General features: G+C 40.6%; 1 protein-coding gene across 5 annotated transcripts in view; it reads left to right on the forward strand.

The window, feature by feature from the left end:
- rhbdl1 (rhomboid, veinlet-like 1 (Drosophila)) overlaps positions 1-27,941 on the forward strand; it is a 65,961-nt gene extending 38,020 nt beyond the window's left edge. For all 5 annotated transcript variants that reach the window (XM_085171494.1, XM_085171498.1, XM_085171497.1 and 2 more), the window contains 3 exons: positions 17,602-17,702; positions 23,487-23,547; positions 25,850-27,941. In XM_085171494.1, the coding sequence (XP_085027620.1) occupies positions 17,602-17,702; positions 23,487-23,547; positions 25,850-26,121 (434 nt within the window). In that variant the 3' untranslated portion in view covers positions 26,122-27,941. The remainder of the gene's footprint in view (positions 1-17,601; positions 17,703-23,486; positions 23,548-25,849) is intronic.
- The last annotated feature ends 45 nt before the right edge of the window (positions 27,942-27,986 follow it).

The following is a 27,986-nucleotide window of genomic DNA, read 5'->3' on the forward strand; positions in this document are numbered from 1 at the left end:
TCGTAGCGCGGTGTGTCTGCCTCAGGGTGTCTGCCGCCTGTAACACCTACCGTTCGAGACGGTCCAAATCTTCCAGCAGCCTCTCATACGAGCGAGACGGGCTGCTGGAGGTATGTCCCGCTCAACCTACATATCAGTGTGATGATGAGGTTTTAGTGTTGACATTCTGTGCTGTTTTTTTTACCTTCTTGCCTTTTGCTGGAGTTTATTCTGCAAATAGCTGGGGTAACAGATTTACTTTGGAAAGTAAAGAGAATTTGTTGTAATAGCAATACAGACTCGAAACTTCACATTATGTCGTAAAGAAAAGGTTATGAGAGGAACAAGATTAAACCCCTTATTCAGAGAAAGCCAAGGCGTTAGTGCACATCATGTAAATGCATTCTCTTTTCTGTTTGCTGTTGCAAGAAATACGTTTTGCTTGTTTTTTTAAGAAAGATGTTTCACTCAGCTTTGTTCCAGTTTTATTTTCGTGTGCGCAGAAGTATTGAGCAGAAAAACATACCACGTATAATTGGTTTGCTATGTTTATTCTCAGATGGGCTTTGATAACGAATGCTGTATAAAAGAAAATTGATCTGGAAATAAAACAAAGGCAATACAACGATAATTAAAGTGACTTGCAGAAGGTGCAATTTTATACACAAAGACTTCAGTGATATGCTGCTCTGTGCACACATGAATAACACACACACACAGGCAGCTGAGGCTCAGGTGTTGTGGATTAATATCAGGGTTGGCAGTTCGATCTGTTCCCCCCACATGCCAGAGACCCCTTGGTAAAGATACTGATCCCAAAGCAGGAGGTGAGCGCCTTGTATGGCATCACCACTGGTGTGTTGAAGTACGTCTATGGGTACTGCCAAGTTGGAACAGCACTGCGTAGGAGCAGACCATTTACCTTATTGCATAATGGACCCCAAGAAATCTGGGATCAAGCATTTTCTGAAGTTCTACAGAAGCCTTGTTGTATGATAAGTGAGTCTGACACATCTGAGCTAGCATCACGAGGACCTGCTGTAATCCTACTACCAAGGTAATTGTTAGAATCAACATATTGATAGTTAGCATTATACCATCTGATTGGAGGCAGCAGTCCAGTGAGGCTACATCCATGAGACGGCAATTCATTTTTGGTTTTATTGAATGTAATGTAATTCAAAAAGCTTCAGATAGGAGGTTGCTGCTAAGTTGCTTCCACTGGGGGAGAAGATGATACATATATAATCTGCTTAAAGTGGAATTTGCCCGGTCTGACAGCCGACTCTTGACTCACCGAATATTTATAACACAATTTATAAACAAATGAATTAAACGGTAAAGGTGACAGGCCGCACGCCATTATTTACTACGACAAAATCAGAAGACGCACACATCCATCATACACAAAACTGATGCAATTTGTCTTTCCAAACGAGGTCTGACAAACGGGTGCTCGACTCTCCCTCCTCATTATTATCTTATGCAGAGCACTGACCAGACTTCGGAGGGTTGCTCCTGAGCTACCAGACAGAGCTGCTGTTTTGGTCACACTTTACTTTGCAAATCCCAAGAAGACGTCTTCACACTACTTTAGACACTAAACACTACTTTTTTATTATATTTTGGCCAACTAAAAGTCACCTAAACCTATTCAGTTAGATGGTAAAGACAATGAGAGATTGTTATTTTCACAGTACATTTCTGTCAAATGTTTAGACATATTGGTCATCTTTTGACTTAAAGGTACTAGTAAGTAATTTCTTTAGGTTATGTTATAGGAAAAAAATGTTGCACTCATAAATATACAGTGATGTCTTCTCATAAACTTAGAATTAACCCATTAAAAATACATAGGAGTGGGCGCCATGTTGCCCCGTGAGTACACTGGTCGAGATGGACATTGCAATTCCATAATTGCCTCTTGAGGTTGACCATGTGGTCTGTCTTTATAAGCTACTTTTCATTTAAAGATCACAATTAGATCATTCAGACTGAATATGACCATTTAACATTTGTACATCTATATTTTTGTCATGTCTTACTGATTATGTTTTTGTCCTTCCCCACCACTGCTCTCTCTCCTGCACATGCTTATTCCCAATTATTTAACAGGTAGTTATTGTCAGCAGATTAGACATTACCCCCACCCCCCAATGTTAGCTCCACTTTAAAGACCATTTGATTAACGTTGTTAGCTGCTGACTAACAGCAGCTAACAGAGTCTAACAGCAGCACTTACAGAAAGGTTCAGCATAACTCACCTCGGTATCACTGCCATTGACCATAAGTGAGCTTCACTGACTCAAAAGCTCCTTTATCAAAGTTACAGCCACCCTAGTTGGCATTATGCACTTGAATTCGGAGGGATATGATTTTAGAAAGTAAATATAGTAAATATTTGAATGTAAAATGCTTGAGTGTTTGCAAAATAGCTCCATATTTAGCAGCAGTATATGAGAGAGAACCGGAACCTTTGAATTTGCTGACCAGACCATGAGAAAAAGGTCCATGCTCACCCCACTTATTGAGAGACATGTGGCCTGATGGGAAATGGTAATGGAAATGTGATAAATGGCTGCATGTTAGTATAACCTCATTGTTGCAAGCTAGTTAATGTTGTCATTACTTAAAAAGCATCACACCAGGTTACATGTAATGTTTAATCCTTCAGCAGTTGATTAATGTAGCTCTGAAATTGGGCAGGACTGCAGGAGTGTCAGATTTCTTCCGCAGCCATGAAACGCGCTCTATTGTTGGCCCTAATTTAGTCTAATGATTGTTTCTGCGTTCGCTCAAGGTAATAAAAGCCCGTTCCGTCTCCAAATGACTGAAGGTCTTCTGACTTTTTTTTCCACCTGTTATAGTACTGTGTTCACATTCACAATCTGATTGATGCTTTATGAAAGCATGCTGCACATATTAAGGCAGGGTAAATTGATTATATCTGCTGCCAGTGAATACAGGGCCTTGGTGCATGGCCAAGAGTGGCTTTGTCTATCATCCACTTTGCTGATGTTTGATGTTTAGCTCAGGCACACAAACTAAGAGTTATGGATGCCTCCCAAGGCCTAATATTGTATTTCAGGGTTAAAATTAAATAAGGATATTTAATTTTGTCATTGAAAATATTCTTACAGTCAAAACTAGAGCTTTATTACTTCAACATTTCCAGTGTATTTGTTTCAGCTCGTTCTTCATCTCTGATAAATATGCAGTACTATGCCACAAGCAATTTGACTGTATTTTACTTTACTATTTAAAAATAATATGATTTGAGAGTGTAAGTGTAATTTAAGCTTATTTGCTAGCGTTTCCTGAGCGTTTAGTTTATCTTTTTTCAGATGGCCTTTAGTTAAACTGTAAATGAAACTCACTGTTTGTATATTCCAGTGCAGATGTCCAAGAAGCAATGACATGAAATGTTATTTTAAACAGATTATGGATCCTACTTCCTTTGGGGTTTGACATGCAGGGTTACACATCGAATGCAGCACTCAAATGTATGTAAAAGATGGATTCACTCAGTCGATGGACTTCAGTACAGACAAACCGACTGTGGGATTCAGGGTTAAAATAGTAAATAGCTGCCACGCCGACGTCACACTGCATCAGCAGCATCTGCAGCCGAGTACGTTTAATGAGCAGGGGGAGCAGATAAAAAGACAAGATGGGCCGGGACAGGACAGAGGAAGCATTACAGAGCAAAGGGCTGAATTAATCACCCTTATTGCCGGAGGGATGTGACTCGTTGTCTGACTCTGGCTTTGGCTCTGACTCACTGGTGTAGAGTTATTTAACAGCATCACTGATTTGCCTCTCTGAGAAGTTGTGTTACTGTGACAATGCATTGTTGCAGTGTGTGTAGTATGCAAGGTGAGATTTCTGTCTTTATAGTCAACCTTGGCAGAGCTGCAGTGTGTGTGTGTGTGTGTGTACAGTGGTGCGAATGAAGAGCCCGGTCCTACGTTTCTGATATACTCCCCGTGCTGCTGCTGAGACTGAGGAAGCAGGGTGACCTTGGAGCTGTGCAGAGACCGCCAGTGTGATTATGGTAATTCCCAGTCCCTGAATTCCACCCCATAGTGAACTCTTCCTAGGTGACACCAAGCTCACTTCCTCCAGCCCCACTGATAAACAAGTGAAGGGTGGTGAATATTTTTACTGTAACGCAGCCTCAATTAGTTTAGCCCATTTGTATGGAGCGAGCTGCCTGTGTTCATAGCTGTCCGTGTGCATCTCCTGTGTGAAAGCAGCATTTGTCAGGCACAGAGGAAGCCGTTTCTCCGCTCGCTCTGTATTCCCTTTACTTCAGTGGTTAGTTTCAAGGTTTTTCCGATGAAGCAGCACATCACGCTCCCTGTAGCCATCACTGTGGTGTAATATCCTTGAGCACTGGAAGTGATTTTATGCTTTTTTTTCTCTCTTTTCTGTTTTTTTTTTTTTTTTGCTCTGGGATGTTGGAAGAATTTAAGTAATTTCCCACCAAGGTCAGCTATTGTGATCTTTATTTGAAAAGTAGATTTGATTTATAATTGAGCAAGCAGCATTTTTTTTCAGCTATTCTTATAGTCTGAGCATTTGTTTGTTCGCTCTGTTCATTTCTGAACATTGTGTATCTGTTTCTTCCATTTCAAGCATTCTCATATGCCCACACACTCTCCCAGATCAGATTTAATTGTACTTTACCCTGACTGTTGGTGCACTGCTGTGCTGAGCTGTTTCCTCTCAGCAGCTCTGAGGACGTTTTGAGTGGATGCTATTGATTTTTCTCGATGCCCCTTGGTCTCATATATTTTTTTTCCCCATGTGTAAATTTTGGACAGGGTAGAGAAATGCAAATTCTCTGAGGAAACCGTGGCGCAGAGTGCTTTCACACTGACCCTGTTATCTCACGGTGAGGCTGATGAATCGTTTCTGTTCCTGCAGGCCTGAGCGTGGCGTCAGCAGCGCTGGATTCTGGCTTTTGTACGTGTTGACAGGAGCCATCCCGATTTATGTTCTGTTTTAACTTTGGATCCGTGTTTCTGTTACTGAAGTTGTTCCTCTAAAGATCTGCTTTGACTGCCGTGCAGGAGCGCAGGTGTGTAGTGTTTTGTCACTTTGAGGAAACTGACAGCGTGGCTGCTCCGCCACAGCTTGACACTGCAGATAAGTAAAAAAAAAAAAAAAAAAAAACTTTGCAGACTCTGTCTCTACGTGCACATCATCTTAGGGTTTTCATCCTTTCACGCCCACGTTTCACCAGGGCACGCAAAGATGGATGAAGATGTTAGATTGGATGAGGACTGATTGCAAGCCACGCTGCTCGACTTCAAGGAGCGTATCGGCGGCATAGGTGATATTTCGCTTATCTCTTTTTTGTGTGGATGACACAGAAGTGTCCATCTCCTTCCCCGGGTGGAAATATCTTTAATGGAGCTCCACCAGCCTGACAGCACTATTATAGTTGAAATGAGGCTCAGAAATGGTCGCAACTATGGCAGATGGCATTTGAAGCTATGAGCTTTTCAGACTGTAAAGTAGACAAAAGGCCATGTGACATACAGCCTGCCTCTAGCTTAGTCACCCAGACATTTACTTATTTTTAGTCCAGCCACTATCAAACTCTGTGCTCATGTATCAGACCTATAGAAAGACGTCTTACAATCAAACTGAATCAGATATTATGTCCTGTGCATTATGGATAAAGCTAATGCATAGTTAATCAGTTGAGCTGTTACTACAGATCCATTTCACAGCTATTTATAGAATTTATACTTTGTTGTAATCTCTGTTAAAATCTTTTCATTAATGAGGATGCTTTTGTTGCTTTTGCTTTTGTTTTTTATGCTGAAAGCATCTTTACTTATTAAATGAGTTCATGATTAATTAGTATTTTTATATATTTTTAAAGTGCATATTGGGCTGTTGGCTGTAGAATTGAGCCTTGATGTATATGCTGACGTATTGGTCAATATTTTCTCACCAGTAATAGATGAAGTGATCAGTTCATTCTAAAATGATTACAAAGTCATTTCTTTTTCGGCCCTTACACAGATCAGTATGAAGTTACAACCTCTCTCAGGTTTTACAGTTTTTATATATCAGCAGCACATTACATATCATCTGTTCCTTACTTGTTTTTAAAGGCAGGTAAATACAACCTCAGATAAGCAACAACTCCTGATGTAATTGTAAATGCAGAAGCAGCGTGGAACACTAGGTATAGAGTTATGTGAAAAAGTGTTTGGCTACTTCCTGATTTCTTTTTTTTTTTTTTTTTTTTTTTAATGTTTTCAGACTTAAATGTTTTAGATTATCAAGTAAATGTAAAAATTAGACAAAGATATCACTAATGAAAACAAAAACAGTTTCTAAATGAAAGTGTTTATTATTAAGGGGAGAAAAATCGCGCCCTGGGTGAAAAAGTGATTTCCCCCTAAACCTAATAACTGGCTGGGCCACCCTTAGCAGCAACAACTTCACTCAAGCGTTTGCGATAATGTTTGCGGCAAGGAGTCTTTTACAGCGCTGTGGAGGAATTTTGGCCCATTCATCTTTGCAGAAATGTTGTAATTCAACTACATTGGAGGGTTTTCAAGCATGAACAGCCTTTTTAAGGTCATGCCGCAGCATCTCAATCAGATTCAGGTCACGACATTGGCTAGGCCACTCCAAAGTCTTTACTTTATTTTTCTTAGGGCATTCAGACGTGAACTTGCTGGTGTGTTTTGGATCATTGTCCTGCTGCAGAACCCAAGTGACCTTCAGCTGGAGGTCACAAACAGATAGGCTGATATTCTTCTTCAGGTTGTTTTGATAGACAGCAGAATTCATGGTTGCGTTCACCACAGCACGTCTTCCAGGTCCTGAGGCAGCAAACAGCCCCAGGCCATCACAGTACCACTGTCATATTTTACTCTTGGTATGACATTCCTGTGTTAGTTTTACGTCAGATGTAACGGGACTCAAACCTTTAAAAAGGTTTAACTTTTTGTCTCATCAGTCCAAAGAATATTTTCCCAGATTTCTTGGGGATGAAGATGTTTTTTGGCAAATGTGAGAAGAGCCTCTGTGTTCCTTTTGGGCAGCATAGGTTTTGTCCTTGATCTCTCTATGGATGCCATTTTTGCTCAGTCTCTTTCTTATTGTTGAATCGTGAACTCTGACCTGAACTGATGTAAAGGAAGCCTGCAATTCTTTAGATGTCGTTCTCTGGTCTTTTGTGACCTCCTGGATGAGTTGTTAAAGTACTCTTGGAGTAATTTTGGTCGGCCAGCCACTCGTGGGAAGGTTAACCACTGTTCCAAGTTTCTTCCATTTGGGTATAATGGTCGTCTCACTGTGGTTTACTGGAGTCCCAAAGCCTTAAGAAATGGCATTGTAACCCTTTCCAGGCTGATAGATGTCAGTGACTTTGTTTCTTAGGTGTTTTCTGTCGATCGTGATATGTTGTATTGCTTTTTGAGCTCTTTTAGCCTGCTTCGCTTTGTCAGACAGGTTATATTTAAGTGATTTCAACAGGTCTGCCAGTAATCAGACCTGGGTGTGTTTAGTGATTGCAGTAATTGTGGTTAAGCACAGTTCATGATTTAACAAAAGGGGCAATTAATTTTTCACAGGAGCAGGTAGGTTCGGATAACTTTTCTCCCTTAATCAATGAAATCATCATTTTAAAAACTGCATTTTGTATTTACTCAGTTTATCTTTGTCCAATATTAACATCTGTTTGATGATCTGAAACATATAAGTGTGACAAATATCCAAAACAGTAGGGAAACAGCAAGGGGACAAACACTTTTTGACACCACTGTATCATGATTCAGTAGCCTGTAGAAGCACCTTTAGGAGCACTAACTTGAACACTATTTATTTTCTGCATGATTTTTTATCAGTCTCTCGCATCATTTTGAAGGCATTTTGGCTCGCTGTTCTTTGCATCACTGCTTCAGTTTGTTGATGTTTGCAAGCATTTGTTTATGCACAGCTCTCTTAAAGTCCTGCCAGAGAATTTTGACTGCCATTGCCATTTGGCCATTGATTCATTGATCATTGAGCCCAGTTTCAACCTCACATTTGACACTAGAATACTTTGGTATACAGAGAAGTTCATGATTGACTCAATGAATATAAGGTGCCTATGGCTGAAAAGAAGCCCAAATCATAACTCCTCTACCACCGTGCCTGACATTTGGAATGAGGCGTTTGGGCCAATATGCTGTGGATCTGTGCATTATGACCAAATAGCTCCACTTTGGTCTCGTCTGCCCAAAGGAAACACTTCTGAAATTTGTTTAGATGCAGCTTTGCAAACCTGAGCAATGCTGCCATGTTCTTTTTAGAGAAGAGCTGAACATTGCACTGTCTGACCTTTGAATGAATTTGCTAGGATTTTCACTCCTGGGAAGACTGGCAACTGTCTTGAATGGTTTCCACTTGTACATAATCTGTCTCACTCTAGAATGATGGGCTTCAAATTGTTTGCCAATGGCCTTGTAACCCTTCCAAGACTACTGGGCAGCAACAGTTACTTCTCTGAAATCACTGTCTTTCATCCTTGGCATTGTGTTAACACAGACCTGAATGCTCCAAAGCAGCAAACTGCTAAACATGCTGCTTTTATAGAAGTGCTCACACTTGCTGATTATCAGTTAAGGTGATGCTTAACTGTTGTTTAATAAATAATGATGGTATGATATGTCACGTGTTGTTGGTCATGTGATGTTATATTAAACCCATTTTAAGACATGCAAAGATTAGAATTTATGTACTTTCTTTTTACTATACCAGATTTTGAACATTATTATTTGAGGGCCGTGCATATTAATTGCAGACATGACATTTTTGGCAGTTTTATTCTTTCACATGAGTTCATTCAGTATGGTGTGAAATAATGTCATCCTAAAAGATCTAACACCATCACCATATGTGCAGCTTTGCCTATGTATGTTGGTGTTTTTTGTTTAGAATTGCATTCATATTTACACAATAAATTTTTTAACCCAAAGAAACAAAATAATCCACGCAAATTTCACAAACAGTGCGCTCCTATGTATTTGTTACTTAATCTGATTCCTATTAAAACAGCAGGTACAAGCAGCAGCATCGTGATTAGCTTGTTTAACAGGAACTCTTCTAAATGGACAGCAGAAAATTTAAATGGCAGCACACTGAGGTAGAACCTGCAGATCTGATTGCATGATTGCAGCCTGACTGTGTCACCATTCCTCATGCACTCATTCTTTCCATCAATCTACCCCTCTTCTTATTTGTGCTTAGTAAATAAATCTGATCTGGCATTTCTTCAGTTTATTAGCCAACACAGGCAGCCCTGTGATGCAGAGATGCTGACTACAGCACATCTCTGTGCAGAGCCACAAGATTTAATGCATACAGGATGTCTGAGGTGACTGTGTACACATAGAGCAAACCTAAAAGCTAACAGTCTAACAGTATCAGTGAGGAGGTGTTTTCCTGCCTGATAGTTTAAGTGGAAGCTTCTTTCCATTTTAAGTAATTGAACCTTATATATCAAGTTAACCGTTTCTCTTAAATTCTTTAATGTCTCACAGTGAAATGTATTGAAAATATATTTCAGGTCGTCTTTCTTTTGAACTTAAACCGGCAGACTGAAACAGCAAATAGAAACCGATTTCTCTTTACTGACTCATCCACCTGAATAAATAAACACTCATTATCCTTTAATTGTCCTCTCCTGAGTAATTTATTGGCTGACCAACCTAGAAATGCATCTCAATCCATATTAATGTTTTCAGCCGTACTTTACATTCCTGAATGGAATCTTTAATGCGGCATCTGTTTTTCTTTTTTTTCTTTTTGTTTTGTTTTCTTTTTTTAATCTGCAGTAGTCAATATTTTTGTATTACCAATGACTCAGATGACCAACCTTAAAGTGACAGTTGTGACACATACTGAAACCCCCACAGATAAATCACCAATCGCGCTTCTCCTCGGGGCTTTAGAGTCTTTTAGCTCATTATTTTGGTCCCATGGCCTGAAGCTTTGCTGGTCTGGTCCACTCTCATCGATACAGTTTCCAGTGGAAAAAAATGCTAAAGCCTGACTGTAATGTACCTGACCCAACAGCTATAACACCCAGAGTGATTATCCGGTAAACATGGAGCTTAAAGCAGTTGAAAAACCAGATATTTCCCTCAACAGTTGATGAAATCCAAACAAAGATGAAAAGAAAATACAATACTGGACATTTGTTGGGTTTTTGGAATATCGAGTCTTTAGTATTTGCTGGATGAATAGTTACAGTTATGTGAAAAAGAGAGTGCACCTCATAATTCAGAACCACCTTTAGCAACAACTTGAGGAAACTGTTTTCTGCATCACTTTGTCAGTCTCCCACATTGTTGTGGAGGAATTTTGACCCACTCTTCTTTACAATGTGCTGATGTGCTGTGTTTGCTTTTCACTAGTTGTGTTGAAACTAAACACAACATATCAGTTATTTTGAGTGCATCGAAGTCCCACTACATCATTTCAGTCAGGTTAAGATCTAGACTTTGACTGGATCTTTGCAACCCTCTGATTTCTTTCTTTTTCAGTCATTCTGTTGTAGTTTTGCTGCTATGCTTGAGATCATTGTCCTGTTGCATCTCCAATCTCAGGATCGCATTTGACTCTGGAATACTTTGACATACAGAGGAGTTCATGCTCAAGTCAATGAATCCAAGGAAAAAAACGAACCCAAATCATCACCCCTCCACCACCGTGATTGTCAGATTATATGCTGTGTTTGTGCTGATATGCTATGACGGATGTTCTTCCGGGAGTCTTGTGGTTTGTTCAGATGCAAAACCCTTTCTAAACACGCCTGACTTCTGTTTCGAATTGTACTTTTATAAACTTTAACATTTCACATGCTAAATAACACATGTAGAGTCTCGAAAGATTTTTGCAGTTTCTCTGAGCATTGCACTGAGTTTACTGGGACGTCCACTCCTGGCAAAATTGTAGTATTAAAGCTGCAGACCAGCAAACTGCCAAAGCGTTTGCTTTTATAGAGGTGCTTACACTTACTGATGATCAGTTATTCAAATGTATATGATTAGGATTACCTGGGTACAACCCTCTGAATTACCCTCTTAATTTCTGTTGAAACAGTAAGGGTGCATTTGGGTATTAACAGGAGTGTATAAAGTCCATTCTTTTTCACAGGACTGTAAAATGCTTCCTCTATCAGCTGCCCAGGCAAGCATAGGTTGTATATGCTAATCATCTTGTTCCATTTCATAGGTGATGAAAAAAAATCAGTTAAAGCAGACTATCTGAAAAAAAGAAAACAGTCAAAAACTCGTTTTTTTTTTTCCAGAAAGCATTTGCTAAATTTATCGTGCTGTTCCCTCTTGAACCCTCACTATCTTAGTTTTAACCCAAACTATCTACAACCATTAACCTGCCTTTTAAACATCCATTTAATAAAATGTTCTCCTTAAGTGCTTTAGCTATAAAATAAATAGTTGAAGTAGCCACGGTTGATAGTTGGCCACATAGCTGCAGACACTGAAGAGCCTCGTGTCATGTTTCTCCGTATTTTTCAAGGTTAGAACATTTACTGTACTCGGGCACAGCCTGTATTTTACTGGCTACACAGCAACACAGCCTCGGGCACTGTCAAACTCTGGCCTGCGATCACCTTACCACCACTTGTCCCATAGAGACTGGAAATCCCAATTTGACCCACTGCTTAAGGGCAGCCTGGAGTATCCATGTATGGTTTGACAGAGAGGCTCAGTTCTGTGAGCAGCATTGACTTTACTGCAGCAGACAGAGTATAGCCCCGAGTGTGTAGTTGACCTATACACTCTATAAAATGCATCATTTTTACTGTCTACATTGCAGTTGACTTGAGGATGTTGCAAGCTCACAAAAAGATTTGAGGATGTTGATGATGATGACAGCGCCAATAAATATCATGTGCTTGAGATGGAAAGTGTCGGCTCACTGCTGAAGTAATCGCACTCCTCACGTCTCAGCTCCTGCTGAGTGCGAGAATCCTAAATCTTAAATCCCCTGAGGCAGAAGAGCCCACATGATGTGCTTGTTCAGTATTCATACTGTATTCAGAAGCCTCTCACCAAAGTCGGGTGAGCAGGAGGAGATAGCAGTTCGTATCCTCCCTGTGGGGCTCTGCTCTTCCTCCGAGCCGGAGGTCCCAGGTTGTTTCCTCTTCCTCACCTGCAGATGGTGGTGTCACATCCCTGAGTGTCTCCTCAAATGAGGTGATCTGTACTGGAGTCAGCAAGTCAGCAAACCTCTCTGCTCATAAAGCTGTTGCCAGCTGTATTTTGACATTCATTTTGGATCCTTTGAGGTCACATATATTAGGCTTTGCTGATAGTAATGAACCCACTGAGAATACCCTCTCTGCAGTCCCTACAACTATGAGGAGATGTAACTTATTACTTTTAACTTTTGGGTTTTACTGCATGCAAATCATAAAAGCGCTGACGCTAACCGGCCTGATATCAGCCTAGCAGTAAACTGCAACCAGTCATATTTGGCTAAAGTAACTAAGCACTTAGATGTTAAAGGGCCAATAATTCCCTTTAAGAGAGAGTGAACATTGTACTTTACATCTGTTAGGTGACAGATATATGACCCAAATTCATATTTTCTGTTGGATATGTAAACAATATTTTCTATAAGGTAAAGTGATTTCTCAAAAGCAATGCAACTTAAAGTTGAGCAACCACTTTAAGACATTAGAAAATACAGTATATGACACTGTCACAGATTTAACACTGTCTGTGAAGCTGGATTTAAGAAAAGAGTGTTTAGACTTCAACTTTTTGGAGCATATGCAGTGCCATCTTGTGCAAATACATGATGGTTTGTTTGGTTGCCCAATAGTCATACGTTAGTTCAATTTAGCTAACTAGTAACAGTATATCAGTAGTTGGAAAATAGCCAAACTAAAACTAAAGAACAGTCTAAAGGGCATGTGCACTATCCACGTAATCTCCCTCTTAAGTAGCACGTGGTTCTTCATTCCTAACTAGCTGCACTGAAAGGAAGATTCCACTAGCTAGCTGTAATGCTAAGGTTTGTAGCAAGCAGTTTATAAATGACAACTATGTAGCGGAAAAGGTCTTTGAGTAAGGTGCACTGATAATTCGCAGGACCAACAAACTGAATACTAATTCTGGCCCCTGCGTATTTGATTTTTCCTGTATTAAAGTCGGTTGAACAGAGCGTGTCAACCAGATTGCTAGCAAAGAATTAGCTGAGGATGAGCAGTAAGCTTGAGAGGTGCACAGGATCTGACCAGCACTATTTTATTTTTGTTTAATTTTGAAGTTTTGTTTTTAATTCAGTTTAGTTTGAGTTGGTTTTCTGACTGTTCCTCTGTGTTAGTTTTAGTTAACTATTTTAACCCATTCGTTTGAATTAAGGATGTGGCTGCAAACAAGCTACAGCTTCTAAAATGTGGATCCTTCATACACATATCCAACCTAGCAGCACACATCACTACAGACAAGTTGACTTTTCAGATGTAAACTTTTCCTCATTATCTAATAAACATTTGTGTCAATATTTGAACGAATGTATGAATTCTTGAGGTATTTTGTGAGGTCACAGTGACCTTGACTGTTAGACTTCATAATCTAATCAACTCATCCCTGACTCTATAGTCGACATTGGGTACAAATGTGTTTTAAAAAAAAAAAAAACATTTCCTCTGAATTTCTTAAAAAATGGGATGGATAACGGAGCAACTGGAAAATATAATGCTTCCAGCTATAATTGCAGGCAGGCATGGAAATGGATTAGAATCTGTTAACTAAACTGAAATTCAAAGGCCAATAAAAGACTATATTTAACAACAATTGCATTAGCATAACTAAAATCCCAGATGATATCTCTCATATCAATATATCACCCGGCTCTAATGCATGGAAGTAATAAATTAACTGCAGGAAAGTCCCAGAAGAAGCGGAAAGGGGGAACTCAGAAGTTGATGCTGCTGAAGTTGCTCCAAATCAATTTTTTCTTTACTTTGAAGAGATCAGAGACCACATACTGTATGCTACACTGTGTAATTGCAATTTGGTGGAGCTACAAAAAAATGGGCCACTGTGAATCTTCTCAAATCTTTTTCTGAAGCACCAACCTTCATATGCACCATAAATCCACATGAAATAGCCCATAGGTGTCAGAGCGAAGAGAGATGAATGGCTCAGCAACACATTCTGATTACCATCTGTCTTTCCACGATCATCACCAGCACCGCGGGCTGACAAGTCGTTCTTTAAGACCGTGTTTACTCTGTGCGGTCCCAGTGTGCGTGCATACACACACATACAGAATGTGAATCTTCCAACATGCATTATAGATCTGAGATCACAACTCCAGCAAATCCCAGCTGTGATTAAAAAGAAGCTGTGTTGTTTTATCAGCCCTCTCCGCTTCCCTTATCAGCTCATTTGCATAATTAACAGGGGCTAACGTCGTCCTCGCGAGCAAACCGCCACAGCGATTTCTCCAGCCTGGAATTCTGTCCTACTTCATAGCGTCACAGCAATCCTTTTTTTCTCACAACAATTATATGGTTATACCTTTTAAACACCGTAACACTGTAAATGTAATTTTGTGTTGTGTTTTGGCTGCTTTTGTTATTACTTTTTTTGTGAACAAACATTTATTCGCCTTGGCATTCAACTCGTATAGCAAAATGTTGCACTGTCAAGTTCGCTGTCACATTGTTTGAAGGCACGGCTCTCAAAACGCATCCTTAGGGACAGTGTGAACATGCGACGCAGCCCACAAGCGTTTGAGTTCGTATAGCGATGCAGAATGAGCTCAACTTTTTCTGGTGTCGAGAAACGTGTCTCACTTGTCAGAGCAACAGTCAGCAACGCATTTTATGTTCTAAGGGGAAGCTCCTACAATATTAGAAGCAGATGAAAAGCAACGAAAAGATGGTCCCCTTTGATCAAACACTTGGCGATGTTTGGGTAGGAAGAATCCCGTTTTCAGACCTTTGTTAGAGCCAGGCTCAGTGAGGGGCAGCCATTTTCCAACACTGGCTGGTGAGGGGAAAGAGATGACAGAAGAAAGGAAGAAAGAGACAGGTGACAAAGGAACAGGACTAAACTGTGGGATTTATTTCATCGTATTTCCTGTCACTTGATTCTCTGGGTTTTGCTTTTTGTAAGGCTCATTTTAGGAGCTGTGTTTACATGACTAATGCCTTGCCAGTATTTACAGGTTATTGTTTGTTTCTTTGTTTTTTAAATGCCAGCTGCCAGTGCTACATTTAACAGAATAACTGTTCACTTACACTAACTGGACCTTTTGTTAGATACAACTCGCTAGCATGACGTTGGACCCCCTTTTTGCCTTCAAAACTGCCATAATTCTTCCTTGCACAGATTCAACAAGGTGCTGGAAACATTGCTCAGATTTTCTTCCATATTGACATTAAAGCATCACACAATTGCTTCAGGTTGGTAAGAAATTACTTCCCAAACACCATTACAATGCAAAGCAAGGCGGGATGTTTCAGACCATGTTGTTTGCTCCAAATTCTGACCCCAGAAAACAAGATCTTTCAGCAAGTCCAGAATTATCAGACCAAGCAATGATGTTTCCAGTCTTCTAGCATCTGAATGGTAGCCACAGTTTCCTGTTCTTAGCTGACAGGAAAAGCAAGCCTTTGTGGTCTCCTGCTGCTGTAGCTCATCTGCTTCAAGTTTCAAAGATGCTCGGCTGCATAACTTGGATATAGCAAGGTATCAACTAGATATTCACACAGAGTACAGCTGCTCGATGGATATTTTCTCTTTTTCAACCCATTCTCTGAAAACTATGGAGATGGTTGTCTGGGAAAGGTCCAGTGGATCAGGAGTTTCCAAAATACTCAGACCATCCTGCGCCACGTTCAGTATCATTTCTACATGCTTTAATACATGCCTAAACAAGCAGCTACTAAGTGATTGGTTGATTGTATATATCTGTGTGTTAATGCGCAGTTAAACAGGTGTTTCTAATAAGTTAGCCTGTGATTGTACGTCATAAACACTCAAAGTTTCTCATGTACTTGAAAAGTAACAATAATAGCAGCTGCAAGGTTCCCTTGCGAGCCAGAACAACCTCTATTAGTGCAGAATATGTCTGCTAGTTAGCTACAGACTATACCTTCATCTTTCATGTACAGAAACATTGACTGATCTCAGAATTGCTTGATTGACTGACATGTACTTGATGTAAATGTTTGTAATTTCAGTGACCCTTTGGTCTCATTATAAATAGATCTTTACATTTTTTTTAACTGTTGCATGTTGCGCACCAAAATAAAGCCTCAGTAGGTGCAAATCCTTATTTCATAGGGCAAGTGAGAGGCCAAGAGAATTATGTAATTTAATTGAACATGTCGTGTTTTATGTAAGTGCCGCTTTTTCTCCATTTAATTAATAGTCGACCGTAGAGTGACTGTAGAAAAATGCTCTCACTTAAACAGATCATGACGCAGGGTGAAGGTTAAAGCTGCCACACAGCTCTTCCTTTTAAACATGGATTCGGGGTGGGCATGAGTGACAGCTCCTTGAAATGCAACTGTAAGGGTGGGACAGGTTACATCACCGTAATTGTTATAAGGCCGTACACACAGACGACATCACATCTTTTTAAACGCTGCTCTGCCAAACCTGACCCGAGGTTCACAGTAATTGAAGACACCTGTGCACACAGTGACTTTAAGCGCGCCACTCCAAAGGAGTAAATTAAAAGGCATCAAATAACTGCTGCTGGATCCCGGCTGGTTGGTAAATGAGCCTCTTCATAGCAGCCGTTTTGACATGTCATAGTAGGAAAAGCGCAGGTGTAAATAATCCCGTTTTTGTCCCACTAAGCCACAGCAGCGTGACCGTGAGCCAGCGAATGGCATTCAGCCATTGTTAATTTTATCATTTACACCTGCTGTTACAAGTCAAAACATATTCTGTGACCGTTACGTAAGAGTGCAGTCACTCGGTGTTGTGCCATTATGCTCTTCCCTCTGTCACTGCCACTCTTTTTTATGTTTAAACTATCATTTTAGACCCATTTGGCTTCTTTCCATATCTGCACATCCCAGATTAGACGTCGCTCATGAATTTAACACAAAGCATTTAGAGCACACAAATTGGACATTATCCTCCTCAGCAAGGTTTCGCTATGTTCTTCAGGCCCTGCTTTGATCAGACATCAGCCTCCCGAAGGAAAGTCCAATTAGGAAACGTTACTTTTCAGCCCTCTATGTTTTTATGTAATCAGTTTTAGCAGATTACACGCAAACCTGCCTGAGTGTGTGTGTGTACATATTTAGGAGTGGGCCATGGATTTAATATAAAAGGGCACGTGAAGGTCGGCTGATGTAGCACAGCCCCTGTGAGCGTTGTGATTTTAACACTGAGACTGTTGGAAAAATGCTGTGAGGAAGGTGACTTGTGCTGCTGCGTGATGAGCAAACTGACGCTGCCTTTGGTTTTTTTTTTTCTCCCCTCTGCTCTAAAATGCTGTCTGTTTCTCTTTCACTAAAACACACAAAACGCACTCTCTGTCTGCATCGTGTGCGCTCTCTCACACCTACACTCCTAATATACTTCTCTCTTTCTGTCTGTGCAGGCTCGCTGACAGTGTCCATCACCGACATGCGTGCTCCAGTGGTGGGGGGCTCCGGGGGGGTCTACGCTCTGTGCTCAGCGCATCTGGCCAATGTCGTCATGGTAACTGCAATCATGAGATGAGAGATGATGATGATGATGATGATCATCATCATCATCGTGGCTTCCATTGTTATGTCTGAAAACGGTTTTTGGTAGGGACAAAATGTCAGAACAGACCTACAGCGTGGACTTCACTGTTTTGTTTGTTTGTTTTTACTTTTACGAAATGCTAGCCCGTGAACAAGGCTATAATTCTTCTCTAATTAAATGCAATTTCAACGTATTTTACTTGAAATTACATTCTAATTATATTTATCTTGACTTACTTAAAGGTAGGTACACTAGAATAAGGAGGTAACAAGTCTGTTTTTTACAGGAAACAAAGGAATAATTATACTGTAAAGTTAAGTCGTATGTAAGGAATTTTAAGTAGTGCGTAATTAAGGAATGGAGACACAAATTGTTCTGTAAGTGATTTGCAGTACTGCATAATTTCCCGGTAATTTACTGGAAAGGCAAACAATATTTCCCAAGCTTACGTTGTACTTTTCAGGGCTCTCTAATATAGTGGCTCAACCTTCCAGATATTTTACAGGAAAGGAGACACAATGTGCTTAAAATTATTTACAGTATAATTTGTGTTTGCATTCCTGTAAAATACCTGTAAGTGGAAACGTTAAGAAATGCTTAAAATCCACAAACTTGTGCAGCTTTTAAAATTATTTACAGTATTATTTCTCTTCTTTCCTGTAAAATACCCAGAAGTCAGACACTACTTCAAATTACCTTTATACTACTTATTATTACTAATTATTTCCTTGTTTTCACTAAAAACACAACTTGTTACTCACTTATTCTAGTGTACCTCTAAGTATTTGTAGGTAAATACAGTTTTATTTATTTTAAGTTGTGTGTAAAGAATTTAGCAAACCACATGAATAATTGTAATACTTTTCGACTGGAAAGAAGAGAGAAATAAATGATATTGTAAGTAACTATACTGTAAAATGCCTTGCAAGTTAGGCAAAGTTAAGCCACTCTATATTATGTCCTGTGCCTCAAAATGTACAGTGTTACAACTTAAGATGAGGAAACATCCTTTGTTTTACTACTAAATTATTCAATACTTAAAATTACTCATGGACTATGTAAAATTAATTAGACACTAGTTAAATTTACTTACAGTATAATTACTTTGTTGTTTCCTGTAAAACCTGACCTGTTACCTCCTCATGCTAGTGTACCCACCTTTAAGTATTTGTAGGTAAACATATCTAAAAAAAGAAAAGATTAAATCCCGTGTATTTACAAGGAAATTATGACATTAATCAGGAAAAACTACTGGTTATAAAGTGTACCCAGTAGTTTTTCTGCTGCAGCAGGATCACGTGTACACACGAGCACAGAATATTCGTTATCTGTTATCATCTTATTAACAAAATAAGGTTAATTCTTTAGGTTGTATAAGGCTGGTGTACTTCAGACACTAGACCCTTCCTTTTTTCTTTTTTGTCATCTGTATTATTAACTCTCAAGTGAGCAAGTGTTTTACTGTTTTTATTTGTGTCCGCTGATGAAACAGGAAGTGAATTCCCACAATGCTGCTTTGAGAGCCTTCTTTCTTTTTCCCAGCATTCAATTATGTGTATTTGGCACAAGGCGCTTCTTCATGCTCCTCTAAACTCAAGGCGGTGTTACATCTGACGACTGGCTTTAACTAATCGCTGTTGACTGTGGGCAGCGAGGACGCCAGCAGAAATGGAAATTAAAACGTGCTGACGGGCCCAAAGCAAAGCCTCTGTAACTGTAACTGTGTGCTCACAGCAGCTTACAGTTTGTTTGGTCTGTTACGCTTGATGCCGGTTTGTTGTTGGGAAATCCTTTAAGGCGCCTCTTAGTTCTGCACTGATGAGTTTTTGTCTAGTTTGGTGGGGAGGGGTTAAGAAATTCTGAAACCTTTTCCGATCTTGACTTCTTAAATTTCAAGAAACCAAGACATTTTCAGGTTCAGGAAGGTTTCAGGCTCTGTACCTCACTGCCTGGAAGACGTACAGCTCTGGATAAAATCTTTACAATCCGTCTTGGAGCCACATTAAGTTTTGTCTCTCTCCATTTCAGCCCCCTGAATATTATAACACGACCTGTAACAGACAAAATGCAGTGGCCGTGCTCCGGCTACAGATTGCTCTTCACCTCCTACAAGAGTGGAAGCATCAAAGCGAACTGTGTCCCATCAGACAGAAGCAACATCACATCACTCCCAGCTCAGACCTCCTCTCCCACTCTGCTGTGCTGACCTCTCCCCTCCTCGACATTAATCATTTATATTTTTCCAAAAAAACTACTTTAACTTTACCTGCATTCCTGCTCTTGGCTTGTTTTAAACCTACGGTCACAGCACGTTTTATTTATACACCCCTCCTGAATTTTACATGGTATTCTCCATTTCTTTTTGTGCCATGAGAGAAAAAGAGAAGCGCTGGGTCATATTCCCAACAGCTGGGGACCTGAGAAAGGATGGGACTGGTGCAATTATTCATCCTGGAAAGTAAATGTGTTATTCTAAGACAGGATGCCATTGTTCTTCCCCCCCCCCCCCCCCCCCCCCCCCGCAGGGATTTACAAAGGCTACTTATTGGTCCATTCTGCCATTCCCTTAAATTATCTTCGTCCTAATTAATAGAGTGCTACTGGATTGGAACCAGTAAGTGGAGAGCAGCCAGGTGCATAATCACGCCTCTGTCTCGTGTAAGCGCCGCCGCCTCTCTCTGTCGTGGATGTGGATTGTCTTTCCTCATAGTCTAAATATGGCCCAAGGAGAGAAAGTGAGGTGTCTGATTTCTCAGACTTTATATCTAATTTAGTTCTGAGCTCAGATAAAATAATTATTGTGGGTGATTTTAACATCCATGTTGATGCTAAAAACGACAGCCTCAACATGGCATTTAATCTGTTGTTAGACTCAATTGGTTTCTCTCAAAATGTAAAAGAACCCACCCACCACTTTAATCACACTCTAGATCTTGTTTTAACATATGGCATAGAAACTGAACATTTAACAGTGTTTCCTGAAAACCCTCTCCTGTCTGATCATTTCTTGATAACATTTACATTTACAATAATTGATTACGCAGCAGTGGAGAGTGGACTTTATCAAAGTAGATGTCTTTCTGAAAGCGCTGTAACTAAGTTTAAGAATATAATCCAGCCACTGTTATCATCGTCAATGCCCTGTACCAACATAGAGCAGAGCAGCTATCTGAACGCTACCCCAACAGAGGTCGATTATCTTGTTAATAATTTCACCTCCTCACTACGTACGACTCTGGATACTGTAGCTCCAGTGAAAACTAAGGTCTCTAATCAGAAGTACCTGACCCCGTGGTATAATTCTCAAACACGTACCCTAAAGCAGATGACTCGTAATCTGGAGAGGAAATGGCGTGTCACAAATTTAGAGGATCATCATTTAGCCTGGAGAAATAGTTTGTTGCTTTATAAGAAAACCCTCTGCAAAGCCAGAACAGCTTACTACTCATCACTGATTGAAGAAAATAAGAACAACCCCAGGTTTCTCTTCAGCACTGTAGCCAGGCTGACAAAAAGTCAGAGCTCTTTTGAGCCAACCATCCCTTTAACGTTAACTAGTGATGACTTCATGAACTTCTTCACAAATAAAATTTTTATCATTAGAGAAAAAATTACCAATAATCATCCCACAGATGTAATATTATCTACAGCTACTCTTAGTACCATTGATGTTAAGTTAGACTCTTTTTCTCCAATCGATCTTTCTGAGTTAACTTCAATAATTACTTCCTCCAAACCATCAACGTGTCTTTTAGACCCCATTCCTACAAAACTGCTCAAAGAAGTCCTGCCATTGATTAATTCTTCGATCTTATATATGATCAACCTATCTCTAATAATCGGCTATGTACCACAGGCCTTCAAGGTGGCTGCAGTTAAACCTTTACTCAAAAAGCCATCTCTAGACCCAGCAGTCTTAGCTAATTATAGGCCAATCTTCAACCTTCCTTTCATATCAAAAATCCTTGAAAGAGTAGTTGTCAAACAGCTAACAGATCATCTGCAGAGGAATGGTTTATTTGAAGAGTTTCAGTCAGGTTTCAGAGTTCATCACAGCACAGAAACAGCTTTAGTGAAGGTTACAAATGATCTTCTTATGGCCTCTGACAGTGGACTCATCTCTGTGCTTGTCCTTCTTGACCTTAGTGCAGCATTCGATACTGTTGACCATAATATCCTATTAGAGCGATTAGAACATGCTGTAGGTATTACAGGTATTGCACTGCAGTGGTTTGTATCATATCTATCTAATAGACTCCAATTTGTGCATGTAAATGGAGAGTCCTCTTCACGCACTGAGGTTAATTATGGAGTTCCACAGGGTTCAGTGCTAGGACCAATTCTGTTTACATTATACATGCTTCCCCTAGGCAGCATCATTAGAAGACATAGCATACATTTTCACTGCTATGCAGATGACACCCAGCTCTATCTGTCCATGAAGCCAGATAACACACACCAATTAGTTAAACTGCAGGAATGTCTTAAAGACATAAAGACTTGGATGGCCACTAACTTTCTGCTTCTTAACTCAGATAAAACTGAGGTCATTGTACTCGGCGCTGAAAAGCTTAGAAATATGGTATCTAACCAGATTCTTACTCTGGATGGCATTACCTTGGCCTCCAGTAACACTGTGAGGAACCTTGGAGTCATTTTTGACCAGGATATGTCCTTCAACGCACATATTAAACAAATATGTAAGACTGCGTTCTTCCATTTGCGCAACATCTCTAAAGTTAGAAATATCCTGTCTCAGAGTGACACTGAAAAACTAGTTCATGCATTTATTACTTCCAGGCTGGACTACTGCAATTCATTATTATCAGGATGTCCAAAAAACTCACTGAAAAGCCTTCAGTTAATCCAAAATGCTGCAGCAAGAGTACTGACAGGGACTAGAAAGAGAGAGCATATTTCTCCTGTTTTGGCTTCCCTTCATTGGCTTCCTGTTAAATCCAGAATTGAATTCAAAATCCTGCTCCTCACATACAAGGTCTTAAATAATCAGGCCCCATCTTATCTTAATGACCTTGTAGTTCCATATCACCCTATTAGAGCACTTCGCTCTCGCTCTGCAGGCCTACTTGTTGTTCCTAGAGTATTTAAAAGTAGAATGGGAGGGAGAGCCTTCAGTTTTCAGGCCCCTCTTCTGTGGAACCAGCTTCCAGTTTGGATTCGGGAGACAGACGCTATCTCTACTTTTAAGATTAGGCTTAAAACTTTCCTTTTTGCTAAAGCATATAGTTAGGGCTGGACCAGGTGACCCTGAATCCTCCCTTAGTTATGCTGCAATAGATGTAGGCTGCCGGGGGATTCCCATGATGCATTGAGTTTTTCCTTTCCAGTCACCTTTCTCACTCACTATGTGTTAACAGACCTCTCTGTATTGAATCGTATCTGTTATTAATCTCTGTCTCTCTTCCACAGCATGTCTTTTATCCTGTCTTCCTTCTCTCACCCCAACCGGTCGCAGCAGATGGCCGCCCCTCCCTGAGCCTGGTTCTGCCGGAGGTTTCTTCCTGTTAAAAGGGAGTTTTTCCTTCCCACTGTCGCCAAAGTGCTTGCTCATAGGGGGTCATATGATTGTTGGGCTTTTCTCTGTATCTATGAAGCACCTTGAGGCGACATTTGTTGTGATTTGGCGCTATATAAATAAAATTGAATTGAATTGAATTGTTCCCTGACGGGCTGTTATAACATGGTCAGATATTCTGTGGTTGTTTGTGCTGACAGGACACTTCTGTGTTGCAGAACTGGGCCGGGATGCGCTGTCCATACAAGCTGCTCCGCATGATCCTGGCGCTAGTTTGCAGTAAGTTTTCTAGATTTTACTCTCGTTTCTATTTCTGCTCTTTTTCCGCATATGTTTAATGTAAGCAGACATGCTGACACTTCAGTATAGCTCATACATTTTCTGAGTGGGGTTAAAAACACGTAAGGCTGATCAACATCCGTAATGGCCCAGAGCGAGAGGCTCCCTGGTTGAACATGCTGCTTTATTTTTGTATCATTTGAGTCATACTACTTGTCCCTTTTCTCCACACGAGGGCCGATACACTCTGACTTTCATTAGTGAGCAATATGTTCCCTCCATCTGTCCAAAGCCTGCCGCCCCCGAACCGAGAGAGCGGCGAGTCTCTGCTGGAATTTCATATTTCTCCTCAGTGTTTTCCAAACAGGGGACGGATATTTCAAAATAAAACGCGACAAGTTATTTGTGTGTGCAGCTGTGAAAACCAAATTATAATTTGCTCTGTGTTTATAGGATCAGTGCTGAGTGTTTGTTCAGCTAAAGAGACTTTGGAATAGCCCCAACGACCACAGGGAATAATATTTTGAAAGCAATTTTTTCGAATAAAGTTCCATTTAAATCCTCCCGAGACCTTTGTCTGCAGAAGCAGACTTTGATAAAACACTTTAGCACAATCCCCCGCACAGATCATCTTTAAGCAGTCACATTAGCGCAGCTCAGACCTAGCGTCTGATCTTTATATGATGCAAAGTGAGTGATGCACGTGGCGTCTTGTGCTTAAGGAAAACAAAAAGTTCTTCTTTCAGAATCTGTGTGTGGAAAACTGAATAGACTTAAAGTTATAGATCACTGAAAGATTTGTCATTAAAACACTCAAACATAATGAATACTTTTCAGAGTTTCATATATTTACCAACCACTTTGTGAACACTACCTGCCACAGTTCAAACTGAGCATCAGAATGAGGATAAAAAGGTGATTTAAGCGACTTTGACTGTGGTATGGTTGTTGGTGCCAGACAGGCTGGTCTGAGTATTTCAGAAACTGCTGATCTGCAGGGATTTTCCCACACAGCCACCTCTAGTGTTTACAAGAAAGGTCTGAAAAAGAGAAACTAGACATTTCTCTCACTGCTCTGGGTCACAATGCTTTGTTGATGCCAGAGGTGAGACAACATTAGTTGGACAACTTCAAACTGATAGGAAGATAACAGTAACTCAAATAACAGCCTCCAACGTCTAATGAGTTCAGGTAGAAATTGTATGATTTGAAAAAAACATTGTGGTGTGACAAGTCTTGATTTCTACTGGATGGTAGGGTAAGAATTTAGCATCGGTTACATGAGAGCATGGCTCCATCCTGCCCTGTATAATAATAATGGATTGGATTTATATATCGCTTTTCAAGGCACTATACAATGCCACTATTCATTCACTCTCACATTCACACACTGGTGGAGGCAAGCTACAGCTGTGTTGTAGCCACAGCTGCCCTGGGGCAGACTGACAGAAGCAAGGCTGCCATATTGCGCCTTCGCCTCTGGCCAACGCCAGTGTCTTGCCCAAGGACACAACGACCAGGACAGAGAGCCCGGGAATCGAACCGGCGACCTTCTGTTTACAGATGCGCTTCCCAACCCCCTGAGCCACAGTCACCGTATCTATGTTTCAGGCCGCTGGTGGTGTAACAGTGTGGAGGTACATTTCTTGGTACACTTTGATCCCTTAGTACCGGCTGAGTATTGTTTTAACGCCACAGCCAACTTCAACAGGAGCTTGGTATCATGGATGTGCAGCTGACAAATGTGCAGTGACTCCGTGATGCTGTCGCATCAATGTGGCCCAAAATTTCTTGTTGAATCTATGCCATGAAGTGTTGTAGCAGATCTGAAAGTACAACCCAGTCCTAGCAGACTAGTAGAATGCCCGGTTATATAAATGCTATCATGTCAAACTCAGGATGTTACTGGTCCCACCTAAGAAATGCTCATTAAATGACTTCCTTTTTTGACTTTGAATTGTTGTTGTTTTTTTAAACATTTTTTATGAATTGAATAAATTAGATATAATGTGTTATTCAGTGTTGCTGATAGCTGGAGTTGGTGACCTTTGAAAAGAGCCAGGCCAGCTGTTTCCCTCATGTTTCCAGTCTTTTTGCTTAGATAAGCTCATCAGCTGCTGCCTGCACCTTGCATATTTATCAACAGATCAATCAGAGACTGGTATCAGTCTTCCCATCTAACTCGCTCTCCTTCACAAGTATGTTTCCCAAAATGTGGACTTAGGAGATGATTTCCTCACAGCTGCAGTAATGAGCAGACACCGATGTGACAAATATGTCTTCTCCCTTCTTGCCTCTGCAGTGAGTTCAGAGGTGGGTCGTGCAGTCTGGCTCCGTTTCTCGCCGCCGTTGCCCTCCTCCGGACCGCAGCCCAGCTTTATGGCACACCTGTCGGGGGCTGTGGTCGGCATCAGCATGGGCCTGCTGATCCTGCGCAGCTACGAGGAGAGTCTGCAGAAACAGTGCTCCTGGTGGGTCATCGTCTTCTCCTTCATCACCTTCCTTCTCTTCGCCATCTTTTGGAACATCTTTGCGTATGAGCTCCTGGGGGTACAGATACCACCTCCCCCCTGATGATGGGCCCCACCCTCCCCCCTGCGGTCATATACATGGTGACTTCAGAGGTTCCCCTTCGACCATAGTTAACTTTACATTTCCTCTCAAGTTCGACCCAAATGAAATCATCTAAACTAAAAATCGACCAAGAATCCTTTTTACAAATACTTTGCAAATCAAAGAAATATGTCTCTTTTATTAAAGAGGGATTACAGTAGCAAGACGTACAGGTGAAAGGTCCTCAGATCCATTTTGAGGAGCCTAATATCGTTTTTATATATATATATATATAAATATATATACGAAAAAAGCTCATCCACATTACCAGCACTAACCTTTCAATGAGCATTTAACCATTGTGCTCTTTTACTATCAGAAGCTTTTTTTTTGAAAAGCAGTTTTCGTCACTTATTTCTTTGAGTGCATCTCTCATTCATGTAAAAACCAAATTAGAAGAATCTGAGCTCATGACATGTGCCTGGGGCGGAAAGGAAGATGAATTAAAAAGGATGAGAGGTGAGAGATCGGGATCAGCCGCAGCAGTGACGCTTTAAGCTAATAAGGTGTCGGTGTTTTTCGCTTAGAAACGCCTCAATCTGTGCCACAAATCAGACCTGCCTGAGAGGATTTTAGAAGAAATTTCAGGAAATGCTTGTTTTGTTTTTTCTTTTGTTTTTTAAAGGCAGCAATAAAAGCCCACAAAAGCAGTTAAATCTAAGCGTCAAGATAATGTTTTCGTTTCATTTTCAGCTGAGAAATGTTACAACTAGCAGAGCTTTTCCCTCAAACTGAGCTGCCATGTAGGACAAAAAGAAACCAGTTAAAAGTGATGAAAGAAATTTGTTACAGGAAGAAAGAAAGAAGGAAGGAGGAGGTTTTAGATTCACGATTTCTTACCTAACGTCTGTCATTTTCAGGGTTAGAAAAACTTCTGTCATTTTTCGCTTCACGGAATCCTAAAAACAAAGACGGACGTCACTATTTCTGTATTATTTCCTTGCTAATATACCTACACTGTGGATACAAAAACACACAATGACATCAACACGTGGAGGTGGGCGATTAAAGTGACCGCGTGACAGGAAGGGAAAGAAAAAGATGAGAAAACGAGAGCTGAAGTTTCCTGGATGGTCATCACTTCGGCGAGCGAACTCGGACTTCAGCCACCAACTTGCTAAACGCACCATGTAAAATATGCCATGTCATGCTCTGTGGCGCTCAGCAAGACAAAGACACACACACAAACACACAATCTTCTCCTCTTTGTCTTTGAGAGTAGCCGCGGCCTGATTCTGCAGGTCATTGTGGGCAAACTGAGGAGAAAAACAACACAAACACACACACTGGCCTGTTCTCGCTGACAAACTGAACTGGGGAGGGCACGGATGTGTCATCACCTGACCTCTGACCTTTGTTTCCCAGAGGGCATTGGGGTCTCTACGTCAGGCCCGGTCGATACCTCAGTTTCTCATTCTTAGGGACTGTATACATTTGTAAAGGAATGTACCTATAAAGAAAAAAAAGTGTTATAAGTTGTCCCCGTTTTTCATTTGATCGTGGATGTGTATATTGTATGTTCATAACCAAGAGTATATTTATTTGTATTTTCCCCCCTCTTTAAAGGGGAAAAGAGAAAAATGGTGCAAACAAAACTAATGCTATGATTGTTGTCCTTCTGATGACTCCTGTATGGCTTTGATCCTCTGAAACACAGAGAGGCAGAATCCCCTGGGTTTGTTAGGCGACCACCAACAAGTCGAGCTCACCTGGTTTTATAAATCTTCAGTGCTTTACAAAATAAGCCATAGAAAGAACTAAAAGGAGACGGCAGAAGCAGAGGCAGAAAAAAAATGAGAGAAAAAAAAACACATTTGTTGGTTTGA

This window comes from Neolamprologus multifasciatus, chromosome 8 (genome assembly GCF_963576455.1).
Source record: "Neolamprologus multifasciatus chromosome 8, fNeoMul1.2, whole genome shotgun sequence".
Lineage (NCBI taxonomy): Eukaryota > Metazoa > Chordata > Actinopteri > Cichliformes > Cichlidae > Neolamprologus > Neolamprologus multifasciatus.